General features: G+C 40.2%; 3 protein-coding genes across 3 annotated transcripts; all 3 read right to left on the bottom strand.

The window, feature by feature from the left end:
* Positions 1–458: 458 nt before the first annotated feature.
* On the bottom strand, positions 459–8886 carry sephs3 (selenophosphate synthetase 3). The gene is made up of 8 exons (XM_026920458.3): positions 8389–8886; positions 6540–6643; positions 6245–6352; positions 4061–4215; positions 3382–3472; positions 3174–3273; positions 2403–2615; positions 459–2306 (listed from the first exon to the last, which is right to left on the bottom strand). Exons 1-8 carry the CDS (start codon positions 8669–8671, stop codon positions 2020–2022), a joined length of 1341 nt encoding a protein of 446 aa, XP_026776259.1. The 5' UTR covers positions 8672–8886; the 3' UTR covers positions 459–2019.
* A 415-nt stretch (positions 8887–9301) lies between these two features.
* On the bottom strand, positions 9302–11919 carry ssr4 (signal sequence receptor, delta). The gene is made up of 6 exons (XM_026920941.3): positions 11761–11919; positions 11311–11429; positions 10163–10237; positions 9977–10066; positions 9770–9835; positions 9302–9664 (listed from the first exon to the last, which is right to left on the bottom strand). The coding sequence occupies exons 1-6, from the start codon at positions 11810–11812 to the stop codon at positions 9560–9562; spliced, it is 507 nt and encodes a 168-aa protein (XP_026776742.1). The 5' UTR covers positions 11813–11919; the 3' UTR covers positions 9302–9559.
* Positions 11920–14258: 2339 nt separating this feature from the next.
* Positions 14259–26162, bottom strand: ikbkg (inhibitor of nuclear factor kappa B kinase regulatory subunit gamma). The gene is made up of 16 exons (XM_053240888.1): positions 25817–26162; positions 24232–24425; positions 23860–24131; positions 23681–23734; positions 23501–23587; positions 22776–22964; positions 22226–22240; positions 20434–20465; positions 20176–20223; positions 19887–19989; positions 19642–19757; positions 19365–19517; positions 18549–18639; positions 18256–18399; positions 15710–15893; positions 14259–14901 (listed from the first exon to the last, which is right to left on the bottom strand). Exons 2-16 carry the CDS (start codon positions 24413–24415, stop codon positions 14762–14764), a joined length of 1812 nt encoding a protein of 603 aa, XP_053096863.1. The 5' UTR covers positions 24416–24425; positions 25817–26162; the 3' UTR covers positions 14259–14761.
* Between the last annotated feature and the right edge of the window lie 127 nt (positions 26163–26289).

The raw sequence follows: 26289 nt of genomic DNA, 5'->3' as shown, positions 1-26289 counted from the left end.
CCTTTCTTTAGTTTATTACTGTTTACTGCACTTCTTTCTAGAGTTTTTAATGTAGAAACATTTAATTTCATTATTTCTGAAGGAATCTTTGCTTTACTTTTGCACAATACCATATGTATGTGTGTGTAATTTGTTTTGACATTTATACAATTGATATATAGTTGTTAAATATTTCACACCCAGGCCAGACAGCTATACATGAAGTATTAGTTCACTGCATAGCATCATTGTCATCATTTCTAAGCTTATAAGGTCATATGCTTATGCAGACATGGGCCAAATCTGATGTCTGGACTACATGGTATGCAGGAAACCATGTATCTTACATAGCAGTGTGAGTGATCAGCTACTGCACTCTGCTGCCACCTTGAAGTAAACAAAACACAATTACATTTCTAGCACACGTGAGACTGACAGTACTAAATACATCACTGAGGGAATAAGCAAAACTGAGACCATTTACACAAAACCCTTCATCTGTTTTATTGTCTGAAGATGACATGTAAATCAGGACAAAGCCTGAGTCAGCTGAATAGACTAAGCAGACCAGGTCCCACCCATCCTTACAAGTAACATCAACTTCTCCCATCCCCATTGGCTGGGGTTTAACGGGAAATGCATCATGAGCAGGAAGGGTGAGTGCTTCTGATCCACTGCAGCCATTCAGCTGATGACTCTGGGATTCCGGCCTCACCCACAGGACCAAAGAGAGCTGCTCAATCCTCGCTCTGATCCATGGGGAGGAGTCCGACATCCGATTTCCCACTGATCAAAATGAGAATGCTAGCACAGAGAGAGGATATGTGACATATACCTCAGCATTAATAAGAAAACAGGCTTGCCATAATTCTAAGCATCACACAAAACCAGGTACACACCTCCCAAAAGCTACTGCAGCCTAAATACATAATGAAAAGAATGCACCAATACTAGCAATGATTTTAAAACCCCAGTGCCAACCTCAGTACAGATACACAGCACATGATCAAATGCAAAATGTTTCACAAATTAATACTAAAGCACATATTCCAGAGACCTACATGAATGTAAACATTTAACAAGTCATTCAACCATCTCAGACAGCTAAGCAACTATATGAGAAAGTCGAGCTGATCAGAACTAAAACAACGGCACCAGAATAATCAGTTATTTAACCTTCCCTAATTTGGTTGATTGCATTCAATCTATGACACAAACACATAATATAATTAAATATCAAATAAATTAAATATGCCCATATTAAATATTATTTTCAGCAATTTGTTTGGCTTGATTTGATTGTATTTGAATTCCCCAAGGTTTGCTGAAAGAATGTTTTCTAATGGATTTAATTGGCTTTGATTGTCATAAAAAGATGCATTTGATCGAAAGGGTCTGGACTTTGCAAAACTGTGATGGAAAACTGAAAAAAGTCAAAGTGCTTCCAACAAGCCATCAGTTTGGGTTTTGCAACTTGTGCCTACAACTACAATGCTTGTTCAGTGAACATTCTTTTCAGCAAAAATATACCCAAGGGTTAGAAGGGGAAGCTTTTCTATCACTGGATTGACAGAGTACAGTGGATGAAAAAGAAAGAAAAAAGAAAAACAAGCAATCCATTCCACCTCCCACCAGGTAAAAAGAAAATTTTTGGTCTGTTGCTCTCAACCCATCGGCTGAACAGGGAGATGAAATGAAAAGCGGAGTGAATGCACAAATCCCCTCTCTCATATTCCCTCTGATTCACACATGCACACTACCACACTCACTCTCACTACATGCATGCATGCATTCATTCTCTCTCTCTCTCTCTCTCTCTCTCACACACACACACACACACACACACACACACACACACACACACACACACAGTTATCCCAGTCTTACCAGCACAAACTACACATCACACATTTGTAAAGTACACACCCTTCAGGACTCACACAACCAGAGTAGCCACATCCAGAGAGAGAGAGGTGAAATGTACAAAGCACAAAGATGAACAATGAACATTCCTATTACACTCTTGTGTTAGAGGCTGTGTCACTGTGCCAGGCTGGCCTGAGCTTCAGCAGGGGTGCTGCTGGTGTTGGTGGCGGTGGGAGTGGTGATGGTGTTGGTGCCCTCCTGTGTGTTGCCTGCTGCGAGGCCACGATATGGCACCTCAATGATGCGGGGCTTGTCAATGATGCGTGCACAGCGGCTACCCTTCTCCACGATTCCAATTATCCAGGCCTGCTGTCCATCGCCCAGTGAGCTCGTCCGGCTCGCCTTCATCTCAGCACAGAAGCGTGCTGCCTGCTCCCGTGGCAGACAGATCAGCAAACCACCTGAGAGGCACACAGATATGACTTCAAGATTATAGCCTACTTTATTAATTGTATTTTTTTCGTTTCAGCACAACTTTTTCTGTCTCTAGCCCTGACCTGAAGTCTCGGCGGAGGTGCCGTGCAGAAGGCCAAACAGGTTACCACCGGCTTTGCTGACAGCAGCCATCTTGGCGAGGATTGGCAGATTGTGGATAACAAAGGCCACTTCATTGCGCTGCTGCTTGGCCAGGTTCCGTGCGTGCCCAATGATCCCGAAGCCGGTGATGTCAGTGGCAGCGTGTGCGTTGAACTTGTGCATTAGAGCAGCAGCTAAATTGAAACATTATCAGTGAAAATGAACGCACTGCTTTTAGCTGAGTGACTTAGAATCTGTCAACTGTAATTAGGAAAGATAATTAAAAATTTATCTAAAGCAGTCCTGGAATATGCCTGCACTGCACATCTGTGCTCCAACACATTTAATTCAGCTCAAACTTTTAATTAACCACTGAGCGTGTTAGAAACATTAAATAAGCAGGCCACAGTGCATTCCAATTACACTGCAGGGAATCATGTAAAGCTTCCACTGTTCCATAGGAGTCATGCTGTTTTCAAGTAAGTAACAACCCAGGAAAATGAGATGGACGAACAACAGCAGTAACATTTGTGAAAAGATAATTTTTGTATATTAAACATGCTGCAGTAGAGAATTTGCCAACAGAAAAAGTTGCCAAAGAAGTGATGGAAGGTATTATTCAAAATGGCACGGTATGAAGAATTTAAAATATTCCCATCAAATGCAGTAAAAGCGGTAGGCTTGACTGTAGTGAAACTTCAAACAAATGCATCATTGTTAGAATCATTTACAATAATTCTCAGTCATATTACCAGTGCGGTTAAGGGTAGCCATGTTGAGCATGGCCTCCTGATAAGCATGCTCCACCTCCTCCTTTGAGATCACCAACTTGATCTTGTTCCATTTTTCTGGCTGAGAGAACAAAGACAGAATATTAGGAAATAATTGGAGGCTGCGAAAACATCCACAAATGTTTCCACAGACCATGGCATAAGGTGTACAGGTGAAAAAAGCTCTTACTATGTTCAGCCACTGATGAGCGTTGACGGCTACTTGGGTTCCAAGAGGTTTTGTCAGAACGAGCACGTCACCCGGTACAGCACCATCTGGCCTGTGTATAATGCATAGAGGACGAGACAACATTGTTATCATGGTTATTTCAGATACCATCAATCTGCTTGTGTTTCATTCAGGCGACATACATAGACGTTTGCTTGCCCTGTAGCTAATATTTTCTTAATGGTTTTGAATAAGTGTCATCTTTATAAAGGAAGTGGCCAGAAGTCATTCTTGTGAATGAATTTAGCTACCACAAGGTGAAGCAACAGGAAGTGTATGACTTATGAGGTAGCATTAGTTAAACCTGGCTGTGTTAGTCAGCTCATTCTTGATTTAAGTACTACTTATAAAAAGCTTCTCAGTGAGACAGGCAGAGGTGTTTATTTATGCAAATGTAAGGCAAAGCATAGTTGCATAGAAACAAAAACGCTCTCATCGTTCTCCTTAGTGTGAAATGAAGCATAAGCTCCTAGTTTAGATCAGGTACCTAGTCCTCAAGTACAGGGCTGTAAAACCTTAAATCTGCTACTCTGTGTACTACTGTGATTAAAAAAAGAAGCAAATGCTTCTGAGACTTGCTCTATTAATCCACACACACAATATTCCAATATATATGCAAAATTCCAATTAAAACACTCACATGATGAAGTCAGTAGGCTGGCACACTACCGTGGCCACGCCCCCTATGATGATCCAAGGGTTCACAACTGTCTGTCCGCCTGTCACAGAGGTCCCGCCCTCTTCTGCTGCGTCACGGAAACCCTTCATCATTAAGGGCATCACCTGCTCTCTCTCCTGTGATAAAAAGACCACAAAAATAGATTTCACACTCCACTTTATTCAGTCTTGCACTCTGCTTAATCCTGCACGGCATCAGTTATGATGTTACTGGGTAAAAAAAAGAACCTTTTTTGTCATAAAATAGGTCAAATATATACATATTAAAATTAAATATTTTTTGGGGGGGATACAATTTTATGGTGCCTCATCATAAAGTGACACTGTACCACTGTACCAAATGTGATAAATGTACACTTATACTTGAAAATGTTTAAATAAATGTTAATATACTTTAATATTAAATATATTGTATATATTAAATTCATTTTAATATATCTCATGTTAAAATTAAAAGCATAAATAAGAGAAGCTTGCTTCTCAGTTTCCTTATTGCAACTCTGTACCACTGCACAACATTGCATAGTGATGAAATTACAGAAGAATGTCAGATGGCTTCAAAGTTTAGACTAACAATCTATAAAAGCAAACAATCAGTAATAAAAAAGCTTTGTGTCCATTCTGTAAATGGAGGAATAATCTGTAGCACTGTTACAGTATACAGCAGAATACAGTATACAGCACTGTAGTAAGCTCCCTGGTCAAAATATTAGTTGGAGCCACCAACAGCAGCTCCTTACTGCACAGCGTCAACAGTTTGCACACATGGATGGATTTAACTGAGCGTAAAAGCAGATGGTCAGTTATTAGCTAGACAAAATTCTAAATCTAATTCAAATTTTCTTTGTCACACACCGATGTGTGGTGAAATGCTTTTTTCAACTAGAATTTCCATAGAGTTAGAAAATGGGAAAGTATTAAAAGAAAAAGTATAAAAATAGAATGGGAGGCAGCAACAGTCCGATAAAGAGCAGATATGTGCAGTTGTTTTGTGCAATATAATGCCTTTTGTTCTTCATGTCAAGCTTGATGGAACACTGGACAGTTTGACTGGCCTGCAAAATCACCAGGCCTCAATCCCATAGCAAACTTGTAGGATCACTTTAAAACACTTTAAATCCAAAGTCTAGCTGAAAGTTAGTTATATTCATTATGAGATTGGGTAAGAAGGCACTGCTATTGGTAGTATGGGGACAAAAATATACAGTACAGCCTGAATTCATATAAACTGAAAATCATATTAGTTTAATTTGTATAAATAAAAAGCTATGATCACAATGCTTATGACTAGTACATAATCCTAATTATGTTAATAATAATCCTTAACCGTAAGATGTGGCACCAAGGCAGCATATACTTTTCAGCAATTCCCCATAAGTTAATTATCAAATTGTGGCACACACGCGGCAGAATGTGAACTTCAGCTGTGAACTTGGCAGACGTGAAAGCTGCGAGTCTGTGGCAGACCCTCTACTGTTGATTTGTCCTTTTTTGTTGAGTTTTGAAAGTGCGCTGAAAAACGCAGACTGAATAAATGTGAGCCCAGATCTCCGCTAAAATTCTGCCTGCCTCCTGAGTCTTCCTCCGCCCCCTCACACACCAGTGATCTACACAAATATACTAATTTAACCTATTAGACTTTATTCACCTATTATTATGAATATGATTTTCCCAATTGGAAAATAGTTTGGAGGGCGATTTTGTGGAAACAGCAGGATGTGTCAAAAGCACAAGTAAAAGAGTCATGTGATTAACTGAAACACAGCTATTACACCACAGGCCTTTCCATTTCTTTCAAATATTATATCATTCTTCATGATGTTTAGTGACTGTAATTAACTACAAATGTTTATGTTGCCTAGATTTAGCTTAGTACCATAGAGTGTTAACTATGAGCACTTAACACAGAACATAGTGGGGAATTTCTTTTGCATTTGCAAATAACCACTGTGCGGAAGCATTATGCAAAGCATCATGGTTTCCACAAACGACAAGATCTTATATATTACCATATATTACTCTGGTTACAGTGTGCGGATAACAACCTCATTCGTGTCTTCTTCTTAAAAATAATCGGGATGTATGATAAAGGTGGTGTTTGGATGTGCGTGTGTGCGTGTGTGTGTGTGTTGGACGGAGGTCTCACCTTCTCACTCATCTTCTGACTGACACTCAGTAGCATCAGCATGTTGTCACAATCAGTAATTCCCATCGCGTACAGATCGCTCAACACATTTGCACACGCTATACGACCCTGTAAAAGAATCATAATGCGTTATTAGCACTGATTACTATATTTAGCGCAGAAGACTGCATGGTGCATGAAGTGTCAGCATTAAATAAGTAACCAGTACAGTGTTAATAGATGATGGAAAAGAATGTGCTTAGCTGAACAAACATGGCAAAAGCAGCAGATTTCTGGTTAGTTACGCAATACTTGCCATCATATAGGGATCTTCAACTAATGGATAGAAGAAATCTGTAGTCTGGATCAGGGACAAACCTCCATGCCTCAAAGGAATGACACAAGAATCCATCCCTATGCCTACAACATATACATGATTTTATATGAAATGACATTGATACACCATAGTTACACATCATTGTGTTATGAAAGGTCATGACTACTATCATTATCAGGAAGTCACAAGCTTTTTCCTGCAAGCTGAAAGTAAAAACAAGCTGATTCGCTTGGAGAAAGAAGGCTGCTATCCAGCAGAGGGTTAATGAATTATTTCTTCGATGGGGCATAGTTCAGGTGTACTGGATCACACTAGTCAGTACAAACAAGAACAGCTAGGGGTGGGGTGGTTTCCCCTCTCAGTTATATTATTTTATCCATGCAGATAACCGACATACACGATGGACTTGCTCTTGTAGATATAATTGCATTTAGAAATAATTTAGTTCCAGTTTAATCTAATGTACCAAAATTAAACTTTTTTTCAGCAAAGGCTGGACTGCAAGTGATCATAAAAACCTACATGTGTGTGAAGTTAGTCCATTCACAAGACATGCTGAGAGATTTACTGTATTTCATTAAGCCCAGAGATTTCACTAAATACAGTAAACACAGTAAACCTCTGACTTTATTGCACAACCACACTGCAGTTTAACCGGATTACATGAGCTTTCTTATATCAATTAAGAATACAATATAATCAAAACTACAACACAAAATGCTAAAGTAAATCTAAGACAAATTGTAACAAAATAAAAAAAAAATGTAGTATAAAAAAACTGGGTATAACTTGGCAGTTGTTATAGATGGGAGAGGTGATTTTCCATATTTTTCAGTCATTACACAATATGAGTATGAAGAAAATGATAAGATGTAATCCGGTTTAGCCTTGGGGTTTTGTACGCAGTTTAGTAAACAGCAAATAAATATTTATGATGATAAAGAACATCTCTGGCATAAGGACCTGCAGGAATAGTGCAGGAATGGTCAGGAATTGTGTGGGGATGGTGCAGGGATAGTGCAGGAATGGTGCAGGGATAGTGCAGGGATAGTGCAGGGATAGTGCAGTTATGGCGCAGGGATAGTGCAGAATTGTGCAGGAATGGTGCAGGAATGGTCCAGTAAAAGTACAGGAATAATGTAGAAATGGTGCAGGAATAGTGCAGGAATGGTGCAGGAATGGTCCAGTAAAAGTACAGGAATAGTGTAGGAATGGTGCAGGAATAGTGCAGGAATGGTGCAGGAATGGTCCAGTAAAAGTACAGGAATAGTGTAGGAATGGTGCAGGAATAGTACAGGAATAGTCAGGAATGGTGCAGGAATAGTGCAGGAATAATCAGGAATATGGTAGAAATAGTGCAGCAATGGTGCAGGAATAGCGCAGGAATAATCAGAAACAGTACAGGAATAGTCAGGAATGGTGCAGCAATGGTGCAGGAATAGTACAGGAATAGTACAGGAATGGTGCAGGAATGGTACAGGTATAGTCAGGAATGGTGCAGGAATAGTTAGGAATGGTGCAGGAATAATCAGGAATGGTATAGGAATAGTGCAGGTACAGTGCAGGAATAATCAGGAATAGTGCAGTCTGCTGCATGCTTCGGTTAGACAATACAACACTGATAGCAGGTTAACTAACTATTTTCGCGGCCATTGAAACTTTGTGTTTTAGTTTAGTAAGTAAACTGGTAGTCTAGTACAATAAACGGATAAATTACTATTCTTTAGTATTCTTCTGAGGAGCTACACTACAGTTGTGTCCCCTGCTGCAGTTAGCTAGTTAGCGAGTCGCGCTCTCAGTCCAGCGCGCTGTGTCTGGCCTGACTTACCCAGGCGGGGACCCTGTGAGACCGCAGCCAGCTGAGTGAACTCCGAGGCCTCGTCCCCGGCTCCTGTCCCCGCTCCGTCCTGTGCCGGCTGGGCCTCGGGCTCCAGTCCCTGCAGGAGTTTGAGCAGTGTCTCCTGCGGGACTTTGCACCCTCATCCTTTCATATCGGAAAAGGCCGTGAGCCGAAAAGTGCGGTCCAGGCCATGAGTTTCTGGAGCCTGGTAGCTGGCCGGGTAAAAGGCCGAGAATCCCGCCGAATCGGCCGACGGTGGCGAACCGGACATGGCTAGCTCTCGCCAGTTATTCGCCTCTCATTCAGGCGGTGAAATAACGAAACGGCGTGGACTAGCAAATATCGTTTCCTACAAGGAAGTGAATATGGATGATGTAAAAACGGTTGCAGCATATTGGCTGTTGTGTACAAGGGTGAATCCCAAATGGCTTTCTATTTTGAACTTAGTGTACTACAAAGGGAGTAGAACCCATTATTTTATACCCTATGTAGAGTACTTATATAGCGAGTCAGTAAGCATTTGGGATTGAGTCAGAAACCGTTTTCGGTCGATACCATTTCAAGACTGAGACAGGTAGTGAACATGAGAGTGCGTTTTTTAAACTAAGAATTTATCTTTATTCATTACAAATTGCATTTTTCTTGTTACTCAAACATACTAAAAAAAACACCTGACAAAATAACCTCAGACTAAATAGAACAATTGGTAATGTTTGATTTTCCACAACCCCTCATCTTTTTCAAAATGGTATGGTCCATCTATTTCGGACTGCACACAGCTAGCCAGTTGGAAAAAAGGAATATAAAATACATAAAAGCTTTATTACTTTACAGACCTAAGTGTGCAGGAGTGACTAGCTTTAACTTTCTGGTCGTGTGTTGGCAAAAAAAAAAAATCTGACACTGTTACAAATGTTTATTTTTATTCAATGAATTTCATTGACAAGCAGACATTCCAAAAGCCAGAATGTGTCCTCTGTACATCAAGTCCACATCTAATAACACAGGTTATTACTCAGGCTTCTCCCAACTGCATCATAAAACAATCTCCTGGCTGGAACAAATTACTTACAAAACTGAGACATGAGCACTTGCTGGTACAAGAAATACATGTTTACATGACCGAGTTGCTTTTTCACACTTTTAGCACCTGACATATTTATGCCTGAATTGAACTTTTAGTGCTGTATGCCAGATAGTACAGAACAATGCCGATGACAGCTGCTAAGACCTCCGAGGACACCCAAGGACCACTCCATGCACCCTGAAATAAAGAGAAAGTAGAGTTTGAATTGAAAGACATCTTTTAAATGTCAATACAACTATGCTTGTACCTCATTTGAAGACACAAAGCTACCATGTTACTCACCCTGTGCTCTACATTGACAGAAAACAGAGGCTTGATGGCTTCTACATCTTCATTATTTCTCTGGGCCTGAAATAATACAATGTTTATCATCAGCGCTATTTATGAAAATGGTGGCCTTGTACGTTCCATTAGCAACACTTTCCAGCATAGCAAAACACTTTCATATATTAGACACTTAAAATAAAGATTCAAATCAATTTGCCGCACCTTACGCAGGACGCTGTACGCCTCCTCATCAAAGAACTTCACTTGATAAGTGCCTGAGCTGGCTTGTTTGTGGGGAACACTCCAGGAAACCTGCAAGCAAGAAAATCATCAGGTGAACTGTGTGTGCAACAGGCAACAGTCATGTTTAAACGGGTTTAATGTGAACATAAATCTGGCATTATGTACCTGATATTTTCCAACATCCTGACCTCTGGTCACAGGAAACTGTTTGCCATTAACATCTGCGTACAGGGCAACACTCTAGTAGAGAGAGACAGACACAGAGAGACAGAGAGAGACAGAAGAGTTTGCTTAGGCAAAGTTGAATATTGTAGTAAAACTATGATATTTTCCAGACCACATTGGGTTTAATGTACCTTTTATTGCCAAATCTGCAGACAATAGCAGATATTTTTGATTCATTACTTGTACAAATAACCTGGAAGATATGTACACCATGATTTAAAAAAAAAAAGGATTAAGCCGTGGCCTTAGCAAAAGTGTATAATGTCGCTGAGAAAACCCAATTGGAAATTGGACCTCTGGTCTGGAATGCTTGTTTGTGTTTGGATGTACCTCCTGTCAGTCATTTTATAGACACTCTACAAGCCACTCTAGATCCCTGAGGGCAGAGCTTCATGAACATGAGCACCTAACAGTTAGAGGTCTAATCTTGGGGGAAAAATCGTACCTAATGCACTTTAATGGTAAGCATGGACATATCATCAGCTGGGAATCTGACCAACTAAAGATTCTGGCTATGGCCCTGAATCTCATGTACATTCAGGAACCCTGCAACACTTAGAACAGACACAGCGTTTATATTGGCTGACCCTGCGTTTTTCATAATGAACCCCGAAAGAGCACTGTTTAAGGAATCCAAACAGAATAAGGAAGACTAACATTGCAAACAAATTGGACAAATGTTTGTTTAGGGGTGTATTAATAATGCAACCCAAATTCAGACAAACTCTTTACCTAGTACACAGTTATAGGAGGGAATTATTTATAATTGCACTACTCGTTATCAGATAAGGATGGGTTCCCTTTTGAGTCTGGTTCCTCTCAAGCTTTCTTCCTCATGAAGTCTCATGGAGTTTTTCCTTGCCATCGTCGCCTCGGGATTGCTCATTAGGGATAAATTTATAAATTTAAAACTTATATTTTGAATTTATATATTTCTGTATAAGCTGCTTTGGGACAACAGCCATTGTTAAAAGTGCTATACAGATTAAATGGTATTGAATTGAAGTGATCTCCCGTCATCCTGCTGGGTAAAAGTAATGCGTACAGGTTGTTCATAAAGGCAGTTTCAACATCGTAATGCTTTTTACCTGTGCTCCATTTCCACATGCCAAACTCAGCTCAACAATGAAGACTGTCTCGGAGGAGATCACTGCATCAGCTGTTGTGTATGAAGAGGTGGAGATCACCGGCTCTGTGCAAGTGTCAGCTGGGAGGAGAGAAACACTTTTTTTTTACAAACATGATTGATTTATCCAAGCCATAGAAGATCCCAGATTTAGTAATCCTAGCATTTCCCTAATCTCATTATCTAGGCTGTTTGATCAAAGTTCAGAGACTGTAGCTTACAACTATTTAGAGCTATTTGGATGTTAAATGAACTTTACAGTACAGTACAGTAGAGTAGAGACAGCTAATAATCACAAACACTTATAACATATGATCAGCTTTAACAGTTATGCTCCTGGCTGGTTTAAAAGTCGACCTAAATAACGCACTAACATCACAAATACAAAAATGACCAACATAAAAATCTTCACCTGCACACAGAGTCAGACAAAAAGCCACAAGAGCTACAATTATTCTCCTCATTTTGCTTCTTGGCTGGTCGCGAGAACTCAAAGGAAGCAACTTCAGGCAGGAAAGAGCAGCCCGAGGATCAGCCAATGAAACCCACACAGACACGTCATGTTTCTGAGAAAGGAGTGGAGCAGGTTTAGAGAGCGCCCTCGTGTGGAACCCGCCGTTACTGCAGACACACACCACCGCAGACACGTGCTCTCAGAGTGATCATAAACATAACACATGAACCTGAGCATTCCCAACATCCTGACCTCTGGTCACTGGAAGATGTTTGCCTTTGACATCTGCATACACGAGAGAGAGAGAGAGAGAGAGAGAGATCAGTGTGTCAGGAAACTTTAATCTGGGAGTGAATACAAGAGAAAAAGCACGAAGAGCTCTTTATGCAACCAAGAATAAATTCTACAAAATAAATTCTACGAATTAGACAGAGTCGTTGCGCCTATTGTGCTGTATGGATGTGAGGTTTGGGGTCCACTCAGTACACACGACTACACTAGATGGGATAAACATCCCACAGAATGCAGGCAGAATTCTGTAGAAATCCTAAAAGTTCAAAGGAAAACACCAACCAATGCATGCAGGGCAGAATTAGGCGAATTCCCACTGATTATACCCGTACAAAAAAGAGCTCTAAAATTCTGGAAACATCAAATCAAGTAATGAAAACCCAAGAGCTCAGCCCTAAAGCCAGTCCCCTCTGTCAGCTGCTCCTGAGACTCACTAACACACTAACCACTAACACACTAACTGCTAACACACAGCAGTCTCAGACCAGCACTGCTCACCAAAGTCTAATCAGAGTCAACCAAATTACTGAGCAGATGAGAAGAGTGTATCTGGAGCACTGGGACAGTCAAACCCAAACCCAGTCCAGATTACACTGCTGTCAGGCCCTAAACAGAGAGTGTGAACTGGCAGAGTATCTCTTCACTGTCAGAGATATAAAGCAGAGACACATCCTGACCGAGTACGGGCTGAGTGAGCACAGGCTCGCCGTGGAGAAGGGCTGACACAGGAGAACCTGGAACACAGGAGAACCTGGAACACAGGAGAACCTGGCTGCCCAGTTAACAGAGACTGTGTGCTCACTGTACGAGCAGTGAGGTCAAGACAGAGCTGCACTTCCTCCTCCACTGTGAAAAATATCAACACCAGAGAAACACCTTCACCAAAAACATCACACAAAAAATTCCAAATTTCTGCTGTTTAACAGAAGAGAAAATGAGAATCATTCTAGGAGAAGGAAACACTGCAGCCTTCGCTGCAAAGTATGTGTCAGAACGTGAGAGCCTGAGGAACAGCAAGACACTGAGTGTCCTGCACACACCATGAATACACACACCATGTTCACACACTTACCTGTCAGGTTTTTGTTGTTGTTGCTGTTTGCTTTATGTATATATTTTTTATTGTTCCTGTTTATGATGTCTGTAATGTTTAAATACGTATATGTGTGTTCTTTGTATAAAATTTGTTTTAATCTACCTGCACTATTTGCTTTGGCAATAATGTGATTTATAACATTCATGCCAATAAAGCGCTGATGAACTGAACTGGGGAGGGGGATGGGGGAGAAAGAGAGAGAGGGAGAGGGAGAGAGGAGGGAAAAGTTTTATCAAACTTTTTTAAATTGTGTGTGTTTGTGTGTGTATGTATGTATATATCTGTAATTTAATGTTACCAATGTAAAGCCTTTTACCATGCCAATAAAGCTACTTGAATCTGAGAGAGAGAGAGAGAGAGAGACAGAGAGACAGAGAGACTGATAAACTATTCATCCTGTTAGGAGAACAGAAGGAGAAGAGCAGAGTACAGAAGGACAGTGAGTGACACACACACACACGCACCTGATTGACCTATGCATTCATTGATTGATTATTTATTAATTTATTTATGCTCTATTTTCACCTTTTACCTATTTATAAAAAAAATTCTTTGTCATTTCAATGTTTTCAATATTTTTACAGCTGTAACAGTCATGGCAATACAGCTCACTAAACTGAAGACAAAGAAAGAGACAGAGAAAGGCACACAGACATACAAAGAGAGAGAGGGAGACACAGTCTTCAGATGTTTTATTTTGCCCTTGAGGAGTCCTAATTACAGTAGTTAAATCTTTGCATTGTAATTGTTAGCTAGTTATGTAGCTGTTTTTGGGATCTTCCTATATGGACATAAATGCAACCAATATTCAGAGGTGGACACCAGCAACCAAATCAGTGACTACTAAGTATTTATAATACCACTGACCATGACAATGTTCCTCTAACATGATGAAAGGGTAAATGTCAGCAATAAGATTGAAACTCAGGTATCAAAATTATTTACAAAGCTCCCACTTGTCATTATGACTTCAAGGGAGGCTTTTGTGCAATTTTTAGGTCAGGGACCTGTTTTATTTACAATAATTCAGCTTAAACCTGCATTAAAGTAATATTCCTCCAGAAACCAATTTCAATTTATGTTTTTAATCTTCAAATCTCTCCATAATAGACTGTACAAAGTATTTAATACATTCAAGCAAGATTATAGACAATATTAACAGACAAAGATATGAATCCATACATTCAGAATCCATACATTCAGAGAGACAAATAGCACATTTATAAAAGGACTGTTGTCACTGACAGACTTGTGCTGTACATCGAAAACACGTGCAGTACATTACACTACACTGTCACAGAGAGGTACACATCTTTTCTAACAGATAACTAATATATTATGTCAAATAGTACACTGCGGACAGTTCTAGCTCCCCGAAATAAAATGTCCACTGCAACTGCTATGTATCTTCTTTCTTGATCAGTTGCACAGGCAATCATTAGGCCTGTCCTTTAACAAAATTTTCTGTTCATTGATTTACTTGTGCTTAGATTGTTTACGCTAAAGTTGCTGTGATAGGATTCCAGCTCTGTAGATCATGCTCATTATTCTCGATCTGCGGCGCTCCTCTTCTCACTGGATACAGTCCATGACATGAATCTGCAGGGTATCCATGTCCGGAGCATTGTACTGACACTTAGGGCATTGGTATTCAGGCTGCATCTCAGGGGCATTGCGATTCGGCTGTGGTATCCCAGCGCCTGGCATTACTGCTACCACAGAAGAAGAAAGAAATAGGCCAGTAAGACACAAAGAGCATAGCACAGCAACAAGGTAGTTGAGGATGCAGGACAGCTTTCCAGTGGACATGGGATGGTACACTTACTGAAAATACTACCGTATTATCCACCACACAACTGGCTTTTAAATGGGCTTAAGTGTGATATTTATATCGCAAGCCGCTATGGATTTACCCTACATTCTCACTAGGAAGTGACATAGCGCCAGGTGAATTTCATTTTCTGTGCACATGCTTGACATGGTACCATGATTTTAGTGAAAGCGGCAAGTGATAAAACAACATCTAAACTGCAATTTTTTTTAATTATATGCAAATTACATATGGCATAGACCAATCCTAAATTTCTTCACCTACCTGCAATTAAATCCCATTTTCTGTTTGACCCACAAAAATAGAAGAAATACTTATAATCATGGTTTCATCTTCTGTTAGATATAAAAAAAAAAAAATCTGGAAGTAGGTAGCAGCATTTGTTGGTGCCTTTGGTGACTGTATGTAGCTTGTACCTTTAGGCTGCCAATGAAACTAGTACGAAGCCTAGCATGAAAACATGGAAATCAAACAGCCAGTTTTCACACTGAATAGTGCATTAATAGTTAGCTTTAGGAGCTAAATAGCTATATATCTCATCTTAACTAAAAGCCACTGGACAGTGCATGCCCACAAGTGCCAACAGTGGCAGTCGCTACACACCCATAAGAGACAAACTCAGAGGGGCTTGTCGCTTGCTAGAACATGGAGTTAGAGCAGGATGGCAGATGAGATTTTAAAGTGCATACCAGGTGGTGGCAGGTGTGGGAGAGGTCTGTAGCTGTCCATGTGTCTTTGCTGCATCTTCTCCTGCTTGTGGAGATTGAGTTCAGTCAGTGTTTGGTTCAGTTTTTCCTGCAGCTCCTCCTTCTTTTGGTTGAGCTCCTCTCGTGCTCTTCTCTCTGCATGGAAGTCTGACTTATAGATCTCCGCCTGAGAAAGAGGACATGTGTATGAAAAAACAGATGTATTTTGGGCTGTCTCACAAACATCCTTTAAAAAGGGGATGCTGTGTGTGTGTGGGCACAGACAGCGGTGACTGAAGGGTGTATATTAGTCAATGTAGATAATTAAAAGCACTACAAAAGTGAAAAAAGGAGTAAAACCTGCCTTCCTACACAAATATATATAATGCCAAACAGATGGAACAGCTATTTGGATATGTTATGTGATTAGCCAAGGTACAGAGAGAAGAGAATGCAGGCCTGAGCTGAAATCCACATTTTTTGCATAAATCTCTTGTTTTGAAACACCACCTTTTCTAGTCAACTACAACAGTAATAGGCAAATAGTGGTCTATCAAACAGTGACAGTGGGCCGATATTGCTCACAGAAAGTATCATATGACGGAGCTAATACCTCAAATTTTATCGTTCATTTGCAACATTTACTAAAAAAATAGCATGCATCATAGGGATATTTATAGCTTCAGATTTACAGGAATAAAGCCAATTTTATACCGGACGTGGTAAGCATGCCGCTTCCTGAATGTTCCTATGTTAATCAGTGTGCTCTTTTACATGCAACAGTGGGGCACAAGTGTAGGGTATTTCTTTCCAAAAGTCCAGTGTAAACTGAAATTCATCAGAAAAGGGTTGGTGTAAAATACATTATATATATATATATATATATACACACACACACTAATCAGCCATAACATTATGACCACCTGCCTAATATTGTGTTGGTCCCCCTTCTGCTGCCAAAACAGCCCTGACCCGTCGAGGCCTCCACTAGATCCCTGAAGGTGTGCTGTGGTATCTGGCACAAAGACATTATCAGCAGATCCTTTAAGTCCTGTAAGTTGTGAGGTGGGGCCTCCATGGATTGGACTTGATGGCCATCACACCCCACAGATGCTCGATTGGATTGAGATCTGGGGAATTTGGAGGCCAAGTCAACACCTTGAACTCTTTGTCATGTTCCTCGAACCATTCCTGAACAATTTTTACAGTGTGGCAGCGTGCATTATCCTGCCGAAAGAGGTCACTTCCATTAGGGAATACCGTTGCCATGAAGGGGTGTATCTGGTCTGCAACAATGTTTAGGTAGGTGGTATGTGTCAAAATAGCATCCACATGAATGCCAGGACCCAAAGTTTCCCAGCAGAACATTGCCCAGAGCATCACACTGCCTCTGTCAGCTTGCGTTCTTCCCATAGTGCATCCTGGTGCCATCTCTTCCCCAGGTAAACAATGCACACGCACTCGGCCTTCCACATGATGTGAAAGAAAACGTGATTTATCGGACCAGGCCACCTTCTTCTATTACAATAGAGTATTGTCTATTAGCTCACAGACAGCCATGACAGGTAGATTGTGAGAGCAGAGGAATATCATTCTTCCAACTCTCATCATTGCCCTCATCAACATGGACAGCATGAAAGCTCAGGAGCCCAAGACTTACATCCTACCAGTTAGCCTGAGACTCAAATACTGCTGAGAACCTAAAATTTAGTGTATTATTTCTTACAAGTTTAACAAGTTATACTGAAAGGTCGAGCAAACCGTTCATTTAAAAAAAAAAAAACTGATTTTAAAGATAGTCTAAACTGTACTTCACACCATGTATCAAACTTTATCCAAATATATGCAAAACATAAAGTTCTAATACATACATGTAGCTAATAACCACATATCAAAAATGTGAATCAAAAAAACCTGTTTTAGGACATACCTTCTGTTTGTGGTCTGGCTTAGCTTTGCACTTAGTGACATTTCTGTATCAATGAGACATAAGCACACACTACTTATGCCAGAACTACCTTCCAAGCACCTGCCAAAGTATTTTCATGACTGTAGAACTGCTTGCAATACAATCCAGCCTTAATTAGTGTAGCTTTCCATCAGCGGGTAGCAGTGCAGCAGGAGACAAGCAAGCACAAACCACAATCTTACTATTTTTGCCACTTGCACCACGCCCCTAGAAAAGACGTACAAGTACACCATGCAGCCTAGCCTCCCAACTTGGGTAAAAAGAGCAGCACTGCAAAAAGATTCCACTTTATTATTTAGACTCCACCACTATTGTTATGTTGCCAGGAAGCAGACAAAAAAGAATTTTAGCAGCATGAATAAAGTGTAGTTGCTGGCTCAAAATTTCCTGAATCTACCTTTGGTAAATGCTTAATAAAAAAAGACTAAGCATTGAGAGATTTTAAAACTATAAAATCAGCACATGAAGCTTTCTCTCCCACAAATCAAAAAATAGATCCAGCCCATAAAAAAAACATTACAGTTACCAGTGAGGGATGCATGTGTATTTGTGTAAGAGAGAACGTTTTTTGCCTGCTGACCTGTGCTGTAAGCACTTCAATGGTCTCCTGTAAGGTCCTCTGCTGCTCCACTTCTTCCTTGAGTTTGTCGATATGAGCTTGTTTCAAGGCCAGAGCTTTCTCAGCTTCCTCTAGTCTGTGAGTAAGCGTCTCTGTTTCTCCACTCTGACACAGAAACAAACACAGAATAACATTAAACACTTCCTGCTCTTGCCTGGCACTCAGACCACTACCCAGTTTCCTTACATGTAACCACTCCAACCACAACTGGTTTAAAAATGATTAACATTAAATGATTAACTCATTTCACAAACCCTGTGATTGGCTAGCTTTTCAGTTTTCAGTTTGGAGTCATAATCCTGAAAGAGACAGGTGTAAGCATGCTGGAGTTGAGCTAGCTTCCTCCTAGAAGGGAATAAAAAAAGACGGAATTAAGATTAAACCAGTCAATAAACCATGGATACGGACAGACGCTGTTACTAGGGGCTGGGCAACATGCAAACTGCTTGAAATAATGCACTGATTCAACACTGAGTCAATATTGGGATGATCGGATTTGACAGATTTGCCAAACAAGGAACTGAATTTCTTTTTACTTATTTTTCTGTTGATAATAAATCTGTTTTAAGATTTTGAAAGCAGATCTAGCAGATTTTGTTACTCAGTACAATTTTTAAACAGCTACTACATTTATTAAAGTGAAAAATCAAGTACACTAAGCTCTGATACTGATACTGTATCAGAAAGTACTAACAAAATTAGTGAATCTCTGATTTAAAAACTGTACACAGTTTTCTGTATATCAAGGTATCCGCTTAAAGAAACTCCAAGTATTTAATTAAATGAAACTCATTATTTTTGAAATACATTTGTTGTTGTTCTTTCGGCTGCTCCTGGTAGGGGTCGCCACAGCAGATCACTGGCCTGTATATTAGATTTGGCACAGGTTTTACGCCGGATGCCCCCCTTTTTTCCCCACATTTTCACCTAGTTTTTTTATTTTTTTTTTTTATTTTTAAGCGAGTTGTGTAAATATTTTTATGCAGTCCATTCTATACTATTCCGACATGACGTTAACTGCAGAACAATCTGATTTACTCAGCACAGTACTCAGCAGCTCGGGGCCTCACCTCTCCTCCACAATGACAGCCCGTTCTGTCTTCAGTGCTGCCTCCAGGTTCTGTGTTTGCAAAAGGAATTTGTCCACGGTCACGCAATGCTGCTTCTTTTGTTCCTCCATGTCACGCTCCAGAGTCTGCAGGTTGTCTGTCTTACAGCACAGCCTAAGGAAATACACATCAGCATAATCAAACATGCACATGGGTTTAAACCATTGTTCTGGCTATTATCCATGACACACACATAACACTCAAACGTGCATGGGGTGCACACAACATGCTCACTCGCCTTTCTTCTAAACGTCTTTTCTCCTCTTCACACTTGTCTAGGGATGTCTGCCGCTCTTTCAGCTCACCAAGTAGAGAAGTGACCTGAGCCCTCAGAGCCTCACTGTCCTTGGTCAGCTGCAAAACGAACCAATAAAATAGAGTATTTTGTTGTTGTTGTTGTTTTTAATTTAAGACAAAACAACCACCATTACACAAATGTCCAAGACACATGAAAGACAAAAAGGAGTGTTTGTGTGTCCATACCTGAATATAATCTTTCTCTTTCTGCTTGAGTAGCGCCTCAGTTCTATCCCTTTGCACTGTGTTCTGTTCTAGTAGGTTCAGTTTTTCCTGAAGCTCTCTATACCTATGCCAAAGGACAAATACAAAGAATATACATCCACATCAACATTTGTCTTTAAGAGTACCTCATTTAATTATGTTCTTCATTTTAAACAGCAAAAATACATGCTCTAAATGGACCAATGGCAACTCAACAAAGGGAAGGAGGTACTGTACATGCACACATACAGTGAAGCACAGCTCTCCTCACCTGCCTTGAGTAGCCTGAAGCTGTTCTGTTAGTTTAGCCAAGTGAAAGCTAAGCAGACACATGGAGTAGAAGGTTAAGATGAACAGTGATTAGGGACAGTCACTAAGAAAAAGTGTAGAATCAAGAGAAAAGTGGATTTTGTCAAAAATTGGTATTCTCAAAACCATCACAGAACCCGCACATGCAGCATAGAATTGTGTAGAGTCCTTATTGGCCACGGCAAAAAAAAAGGCAAAGAGAATAGTGCTAGGACTGTACCTTTCAGCAGAGACGGTACAAGCATTTGTTTTCTGAAACGTGGTCCTCTGTTACAGCACCAGTCTGTAAAAAAACCAAAAAAAAACCAGACACAGAGCACATTTTCAAACTAGAAGGTTTCTTACGGGTTAGTCAGGTTTTTACATAGAAAACAGTGATTTCTATATTCAAAGTCTACTTTTATCATTCACGCAATTACAGTTGGGTCCAAATCATTCATGCAATTACAGATACAGTCAGGTCCAAATGATTCATGCAATTAAAGGTACATTTGGGTCCATAAATATTTGGACAGTGACAATTTTCATAATTTTTCCGCTGTATACCACCACAATGGATTTAAATGAAGCAATCAAGATGTGATTGAAGTGTAGACTTTCAGCTTTAATTCAAGGAGTTTAACAAAAAAAAAAATATTGCATTAACTGTTTTGGAATTACAGCCATTTTTTACACAGTCCCCTCCATTTTCACAGGCTCAAAAGTAATTGAACGATTGACTGACAAGCAGATTCAGGGTCAGGTGTGGCCTGTTTCCTCCTTATTTCATGACAAATTAAGGAGATAAAAGGTCTGGAATTGATTCCAAGCATTGAATTTGCATTTGGTAGCTGTTCATGGGAACTCGTGGTCCAAAGAGGTGTCGATGCAAGTGAAGGAGGCCAAACAGACCTAGCAGAGAGATAGCAGAAACTTTAGGAGTGGCTTTATGACCACAGAATTCTTTCCTTGGCGAAGAAAAAACCCTTCACAACATCTTGCCAAGTCAAGAACACTCTGGAGGAGGTAGGCGCATCACTGTCAAAGTCTACAGTCAAGCCTTCATGAATGTAAATACAGACGGTTTACCTCAAGATGCAAACCACTGGTAACACTTGAGAAAGTCCCGATTTTGCTAAAAAAAAAAAAACAGACTTTGCTAAAAAAAAAAAAAAAAAAAAAAGACTTAAAAAACTTAAAAAAAAAAAAAGCCTGCCCATTTCTGGAATAAGATCAACTTGTACCAGAATGATGCAAAGAGAAGAGTACAGAAAAGGAAAGGAAGGGCTCATGATCCAAAGCATACATCATCTGTCAAACATGTGGAGACAAGTGTTATGGCATGGGCATGTATGGCTACCAATAAAACTGAGTCACTGGGGTTTTTGATGAATTCTGAAGTGTACAGAGCTACACTTTCTGCTCAGATTCAGTCAAATGCTGCAAAACTGATAGGACAGCACCTCACAGTACAGATGGATAGTGACCTAAAACATACTGCGAAAGCAATCCAAGAGCTTCTTAAGGCAAAGAAATTAAATGTTCTTAAATGTCCAATGACCTCAACCCAATTGAGCATGCGAAGGCAGAAAGACCCAGAAACAAGCAGCAACTGAAGGTGGCTGCAGTAAAAGCCTGGCAAAGCATCTCAAAGGAGGAAACTCAGCATTTGATGATGTCCAAGGGTTCCAGACTTCAAGCAGTCATTGACTGCAAAGGATTTGCATCCAAGTATTAAAAAAAAATCCTAATATTTATGATTATGTTAGTTTGTTCAATTACTTTTGAGCTTGTGAAAATGGAGGGACTCCGTAAAAAATGGCTGTAATTCCTAAACAGTTAATGCAATATTTTTGTTAAATAATTAAATAATTAAAATAATTGAATTAAAGCTGAAAGTCTACACTTCAATCACATCTTGATTGCTTCATTTCAAATCCATTGTAGTGCTGTACAGAGGCAAAATTACAAAAATTGCGTCACTGTCCAAATACTTATGGACCTGACTGTATGTAAACACAGGCCCCTTTAACAGGAACACTTGTACACTTCATGCAATTATCCAATCTTATCCAATCATGTGGCATAAGCACAACACATGGCAACAGGGAAGGCCCACACCTGGGTGTGGTGGTCAGGTGTCCACAAACTTTTGGCCATATAGTGTACACGTCAAGAGCTCCAGTTCATTCGACCAACAATCAAACATCAAAATGGTGAAAAATGTGATTCACGACATGACTTTGGCGTGATTGTGTCAGATGGGCTGGTTTGAGTATTTCAGAAACTGATAATCTGGGATTTTCACACACAACAGTATCTAGACCTTACACAGAATTGATATTTTTGCAAATACTAAATTTTTAAATATCTCTGAACATTTTTTTTTTTTTGATGGTACTCAGCTACTAAACATACACGTATCTTAAAAAACATTCAAGTATCACAAAGTGATATTTTTGCCATATCACTCACTTCCATAAATTTACTTCTATTAAGAAGCTTATATCAAACAAAAAAACACAAGTATATCAGTGGGTCAGGTCATGAGGTTTAGCTGCAGTATTTAGTAAATGAAAGCACCTGAGTAAGCTGTGTCACTTTGAAGCGTAGCTGGTCCACAGTTATCAGAAGGCATTCATTCTCTTTTTTACTCTCCATTTTCTCCTTCTCCAGTTCCTCATTTCTTCTTCTAAGCTCTCTCATTCCTTGCTCTAGCTTCTCTTTATGACTCTTCAGCATCTTTAGGATTTCGTTAGAACCTTCATTAGGCTACAGAACACAGAGGTGTATGGAGTTAGCAAACCAGCAACACATATTTCATACTCATAAGCAAGAAAGTGTACGGAAACCAAGAACAAGTGTCCTTTTTCCCCCTACCTATTACAACCATGGGTAACATCCATGTTTAACTTAGTACATACATGTACAGTGCAGAATCATTTATCAAGCTTGTGTGACCAGTCAAAATTAAGCTGTATTATAGAAATCAGAGTGCCTCCAGTTACTGGTAATAATTAAGTTACTGGTAACTGGTAACCTTATCGGATGGTTTTTGACATTATTAATATATGATTAATAAAGCTGTGGGAAATGGGGAGAAGATTCAGGTAATCAAGGTTTTCAAAATCATCTGAAACCTGAAGCAGTGCAGAATATCACCTTTTATAATGGTAGAAGAAAAGAGCAATATGGAGCAGCTTAAAGAAAATAAAAAAACAAGCATAACCAAAAGGAAAGAAAATTTTCTGGACTCATGGAAGCAGACACCCAGCTTAAAGAGTTTGGGAGGGTGGTGACAGGCTTACCCGACAGGCCCTGCCCTCTTGCCCACAGGGCAAGCTTTCACCAAAACTGGGAATATAACTATTGAGGGAACTATTCTCACTAGATCCCTAAACACACACACATAAATAGACATTATAAACTGGACTCTTTGTGGTGTATAGTGAAAAGCATGTGTTCTCTACCAAACTTCGAGGCATTGCCTGTCTGTCAGTGTCTTGTTCTGCATCAACCTTCCGCTCAACCACGGCTAACTCCTGATAATGAAAGGCAAAAACAAACAAACAAACAGGAATCAGGTTTTGGAGAGATGTCATGTTTATTCAACTAAATAATGTCTGAATAAAAAAAAGGAGATTTTACACTGTTCTTGTAGACTTACATTAGAATCCTCCATCAGTCCATTACTCTCTTGGTTCCGATTTTGACATGCTGTCTCTGTGCCGATAGCAGTGCCTTGAGGTTCTACATGACTGCCATTGGGGTTGAGCTTGCCCAGCAAATTCTTGTTCTCCTGAGCCAGTCGCTCAACCAAAGCCCGTGCCTCATGAAACTTGCCATTCAGAAATTCTCTCTCCTCCCTAGTTCTTCGCTGCCATCCCTCCATCTCCTCACACCTGTTTTTCAGGGCATCATTGCTCCTCTTTAGTGCCTCTGTAGGAGAGTCAGAAAGTCACATAGCTGGCAAAAATGATGTACAAATACAACATTCAGACTCTGTGTTGGTCATTTTGGATGAAATGGCTTACCATACCTCGTAACTGGTGGTTATCCAAAAGAAGTCTGTTGACCACTTCATGCCCAGCTAATTCAGGTGGCACCCTTAGTGATCCTTGAGAACTATTCGTTAGTGAGCCTTGGCTGGCAGCCCCCACTGCCTCCTCTCCTGCCATGTCCCACTGGAAGGCGCTGTCCACGTAAGGCTGGGGCTGGACCATGACCTAGGACCTAGGCCACACAGAACACAACATGTTTGTGTCTGGCACTCTTGAGCACTAAAACTTACTCCAAACCTCATGGTTAGTAACGGCCACCTTTGTTATTTCTACGGCTTACTCATTTCTGACCCATTAAAGTGTGCAACACCTCTCGCCAAATCTACACAGATTTAAGAGCGACTTAGTAGACTGGCTAAATAAGAGGTAATAAGTTTAATTAGAGCTTGTTTTCAGCTTGCAGGTAGATTTCTCCCTGCCAATTTGGCCATTGCATCATGTACAGACCTCCAACCATTGCATCCTCAGATTGAATCCAGGCCATGGGTCATTTGTTACCAGCCCAGGTTTCTATTATTTTTTTTTTACCTCTTCCCCATGGAGGAGAGGGAAAGGCCTGCCATTTAACACAAGACGGTAAAATAAAACTGTACCGACAAGCGAGCACAAACAAAGTAGAGTCTTGGTATGTCCAAATACTCGCTAGCTTGCTGTATATTAAACTGCACACTGCAGTGCATGGACCATCACAGTGCAGCCCGCAAAGGTCATACGTTTGAGCCGAGCTCAAGATTTTGGACATGGAACGAGTGCAGACATACCCATACATAAACTCCAACTAATTTTTCCCCACATACAATTGGTTGTTTTGAAGGAGGCTAAAAGCTGCACAAGCACAACTACATGAATGACCCATGTTTGCTACTGAAAAGCAATGCTCTAGAGAGCATTTAACTGGATGGAAATTAAATGAGTACAGGATGAATCATGAGAATCATCTTTTTGTTCCCATACATGATAAACTGTAAATTTACAATAAGAATATCTACAAGACCCACTATATGTGTGTGTGTGTGTGTGTGTGTCTATAGCGACAAGAAACTCGTATAAAAACCATCACTTTTTGATTTGATTGCGACTTCAGGTTTTGCAGCACTTGTATTACTACCGTGGGTGTATTTTAGACTTAAGCTCCCTTTTCCTCAGCCCAAATGTAAATGCCACAGCTGAAAGAAATCAATCACGATGTCGCTTCATTTAAACTTTCATTTCAGTCTTGACCATTATGTCTAATTTCTGCCAGTCATAATGCGCTAACCTATCCACCCCCAACCTTTAAACAGCTAGCTGAATTATGCTTTCTAATATTCACACATTTAAAAAAACAAAACAAAACAAAAAAAAACCCTTAATTCTTATGTGTCACAGTGACATTTCTCTCACCGGCTAGTTATATTTACAGCTAGTTAACTAGCCACCTGGCTAGCAAGAGAGAGAATGTTAACTACACAGCTAATAACACAGCAACAACACAGGTAACAGCTCGTGGAAAATGGAGAACAATACGTAATGTAACAGATTTATAAACAGAAATACAAAACCAGAAAACCAACGAAATGTTACCTGGCAGTCTTAACGCGTACCTAAAGCTTTAGCCGAGTTAGCTAGCTAGCAAAACAGATAGCTAACTTAGCGTTGCTCTGAGTGCGGAAGACTTGTTGAGGCGGTAGAAAAGCGTTGACAAACACCACAACGCTAACAACGTTAATGGTTAACAATGGCTCCCAAATTCTGGTACCATATTTAATATAATTAAACGCGCCTCACAGACTAGCTTGCTAAGGCAACTCAATTCAATCTGTTCATGTAGGTGGATAATTCTCAGGAATTCCCCTTGTTTCTTCCGCACTTCATCACAGCAGCGCTAACGCCGCAGAGCCCTGTCACTACCCAACCTGCGTCCCTTGACGGTACCCACTGCGCATGCGTAAACATTTCATGCACTAGAATCTGGGACACTTTTTCTACACACACAGATACAAGCCTGTAATACACACACTTACTTTTTATATAACATGGAAATAACATGTCGTGTA

Source organism: Pangasianodon hypophthalmus, chromosome 16 (genome assembly GCF_027358585.1).
Source record: "Pangasianodon hypophthalmus isolate fPanHyp1 chromosome 16, fPanHyp1.pri, whole genome shotgun sequence".
NCBI classification, from domain to species: domain Eukaryota; kingdom Metazoa; phylum Chordata; class Actinopteri; order Siluriformes; family Pangasiidae; genus Pangasianodon; species Pangasianodon hypophthalmus.
Note: the sequence above shows the minus strand (reverse complement) of the source record. Positions and strands in the feature narration are given on the sequence as shown.

Coding starts and splice junctions, on each gene's coding strand:
- ssr4 (XM_026920941.3), bottom strand. CDS start 11,812: ATGAGGAGAATAATTGTAGCTCTTGTGGCTTTTTGTCTGACTCTGTGT. Junction 10,238..11,310: donor CATGTGGAAATGGAGCACAG/GTAAAAAGCATT, acceptor TCTCTCTACTAG/AGTGTTGCCCTGTACGCAGA. Junction 9,665..9,769: donor CTGTCAATGTAGAGCACAGG/GTGAGTAACATG, acceptor TCTTTATTTCAG/GGTGCATGGAGTGGTCCTTG.
- ikbkg (XM_053240888.1), bottom strand. CDS start 24,415: ATGGTCCAGCCCCAGCCTTACGTGGACAGCGCCTTCCAGTGGGACATG. Junction 23,588..23,680: donor AACAAGACACTGACAGACAG/GCAATGCCTCGA, acceptor GTGTGTGTTTAG/GGATCTAGTGAGAATAGTTC. Junction 18,640..19,364: donor GCTGTCATTGTGGAGGAGAG/GTGAGGCCCCGA, acceptor ATTCCCTTCTAG/GAGGAAGCTAGCTCAACTCC.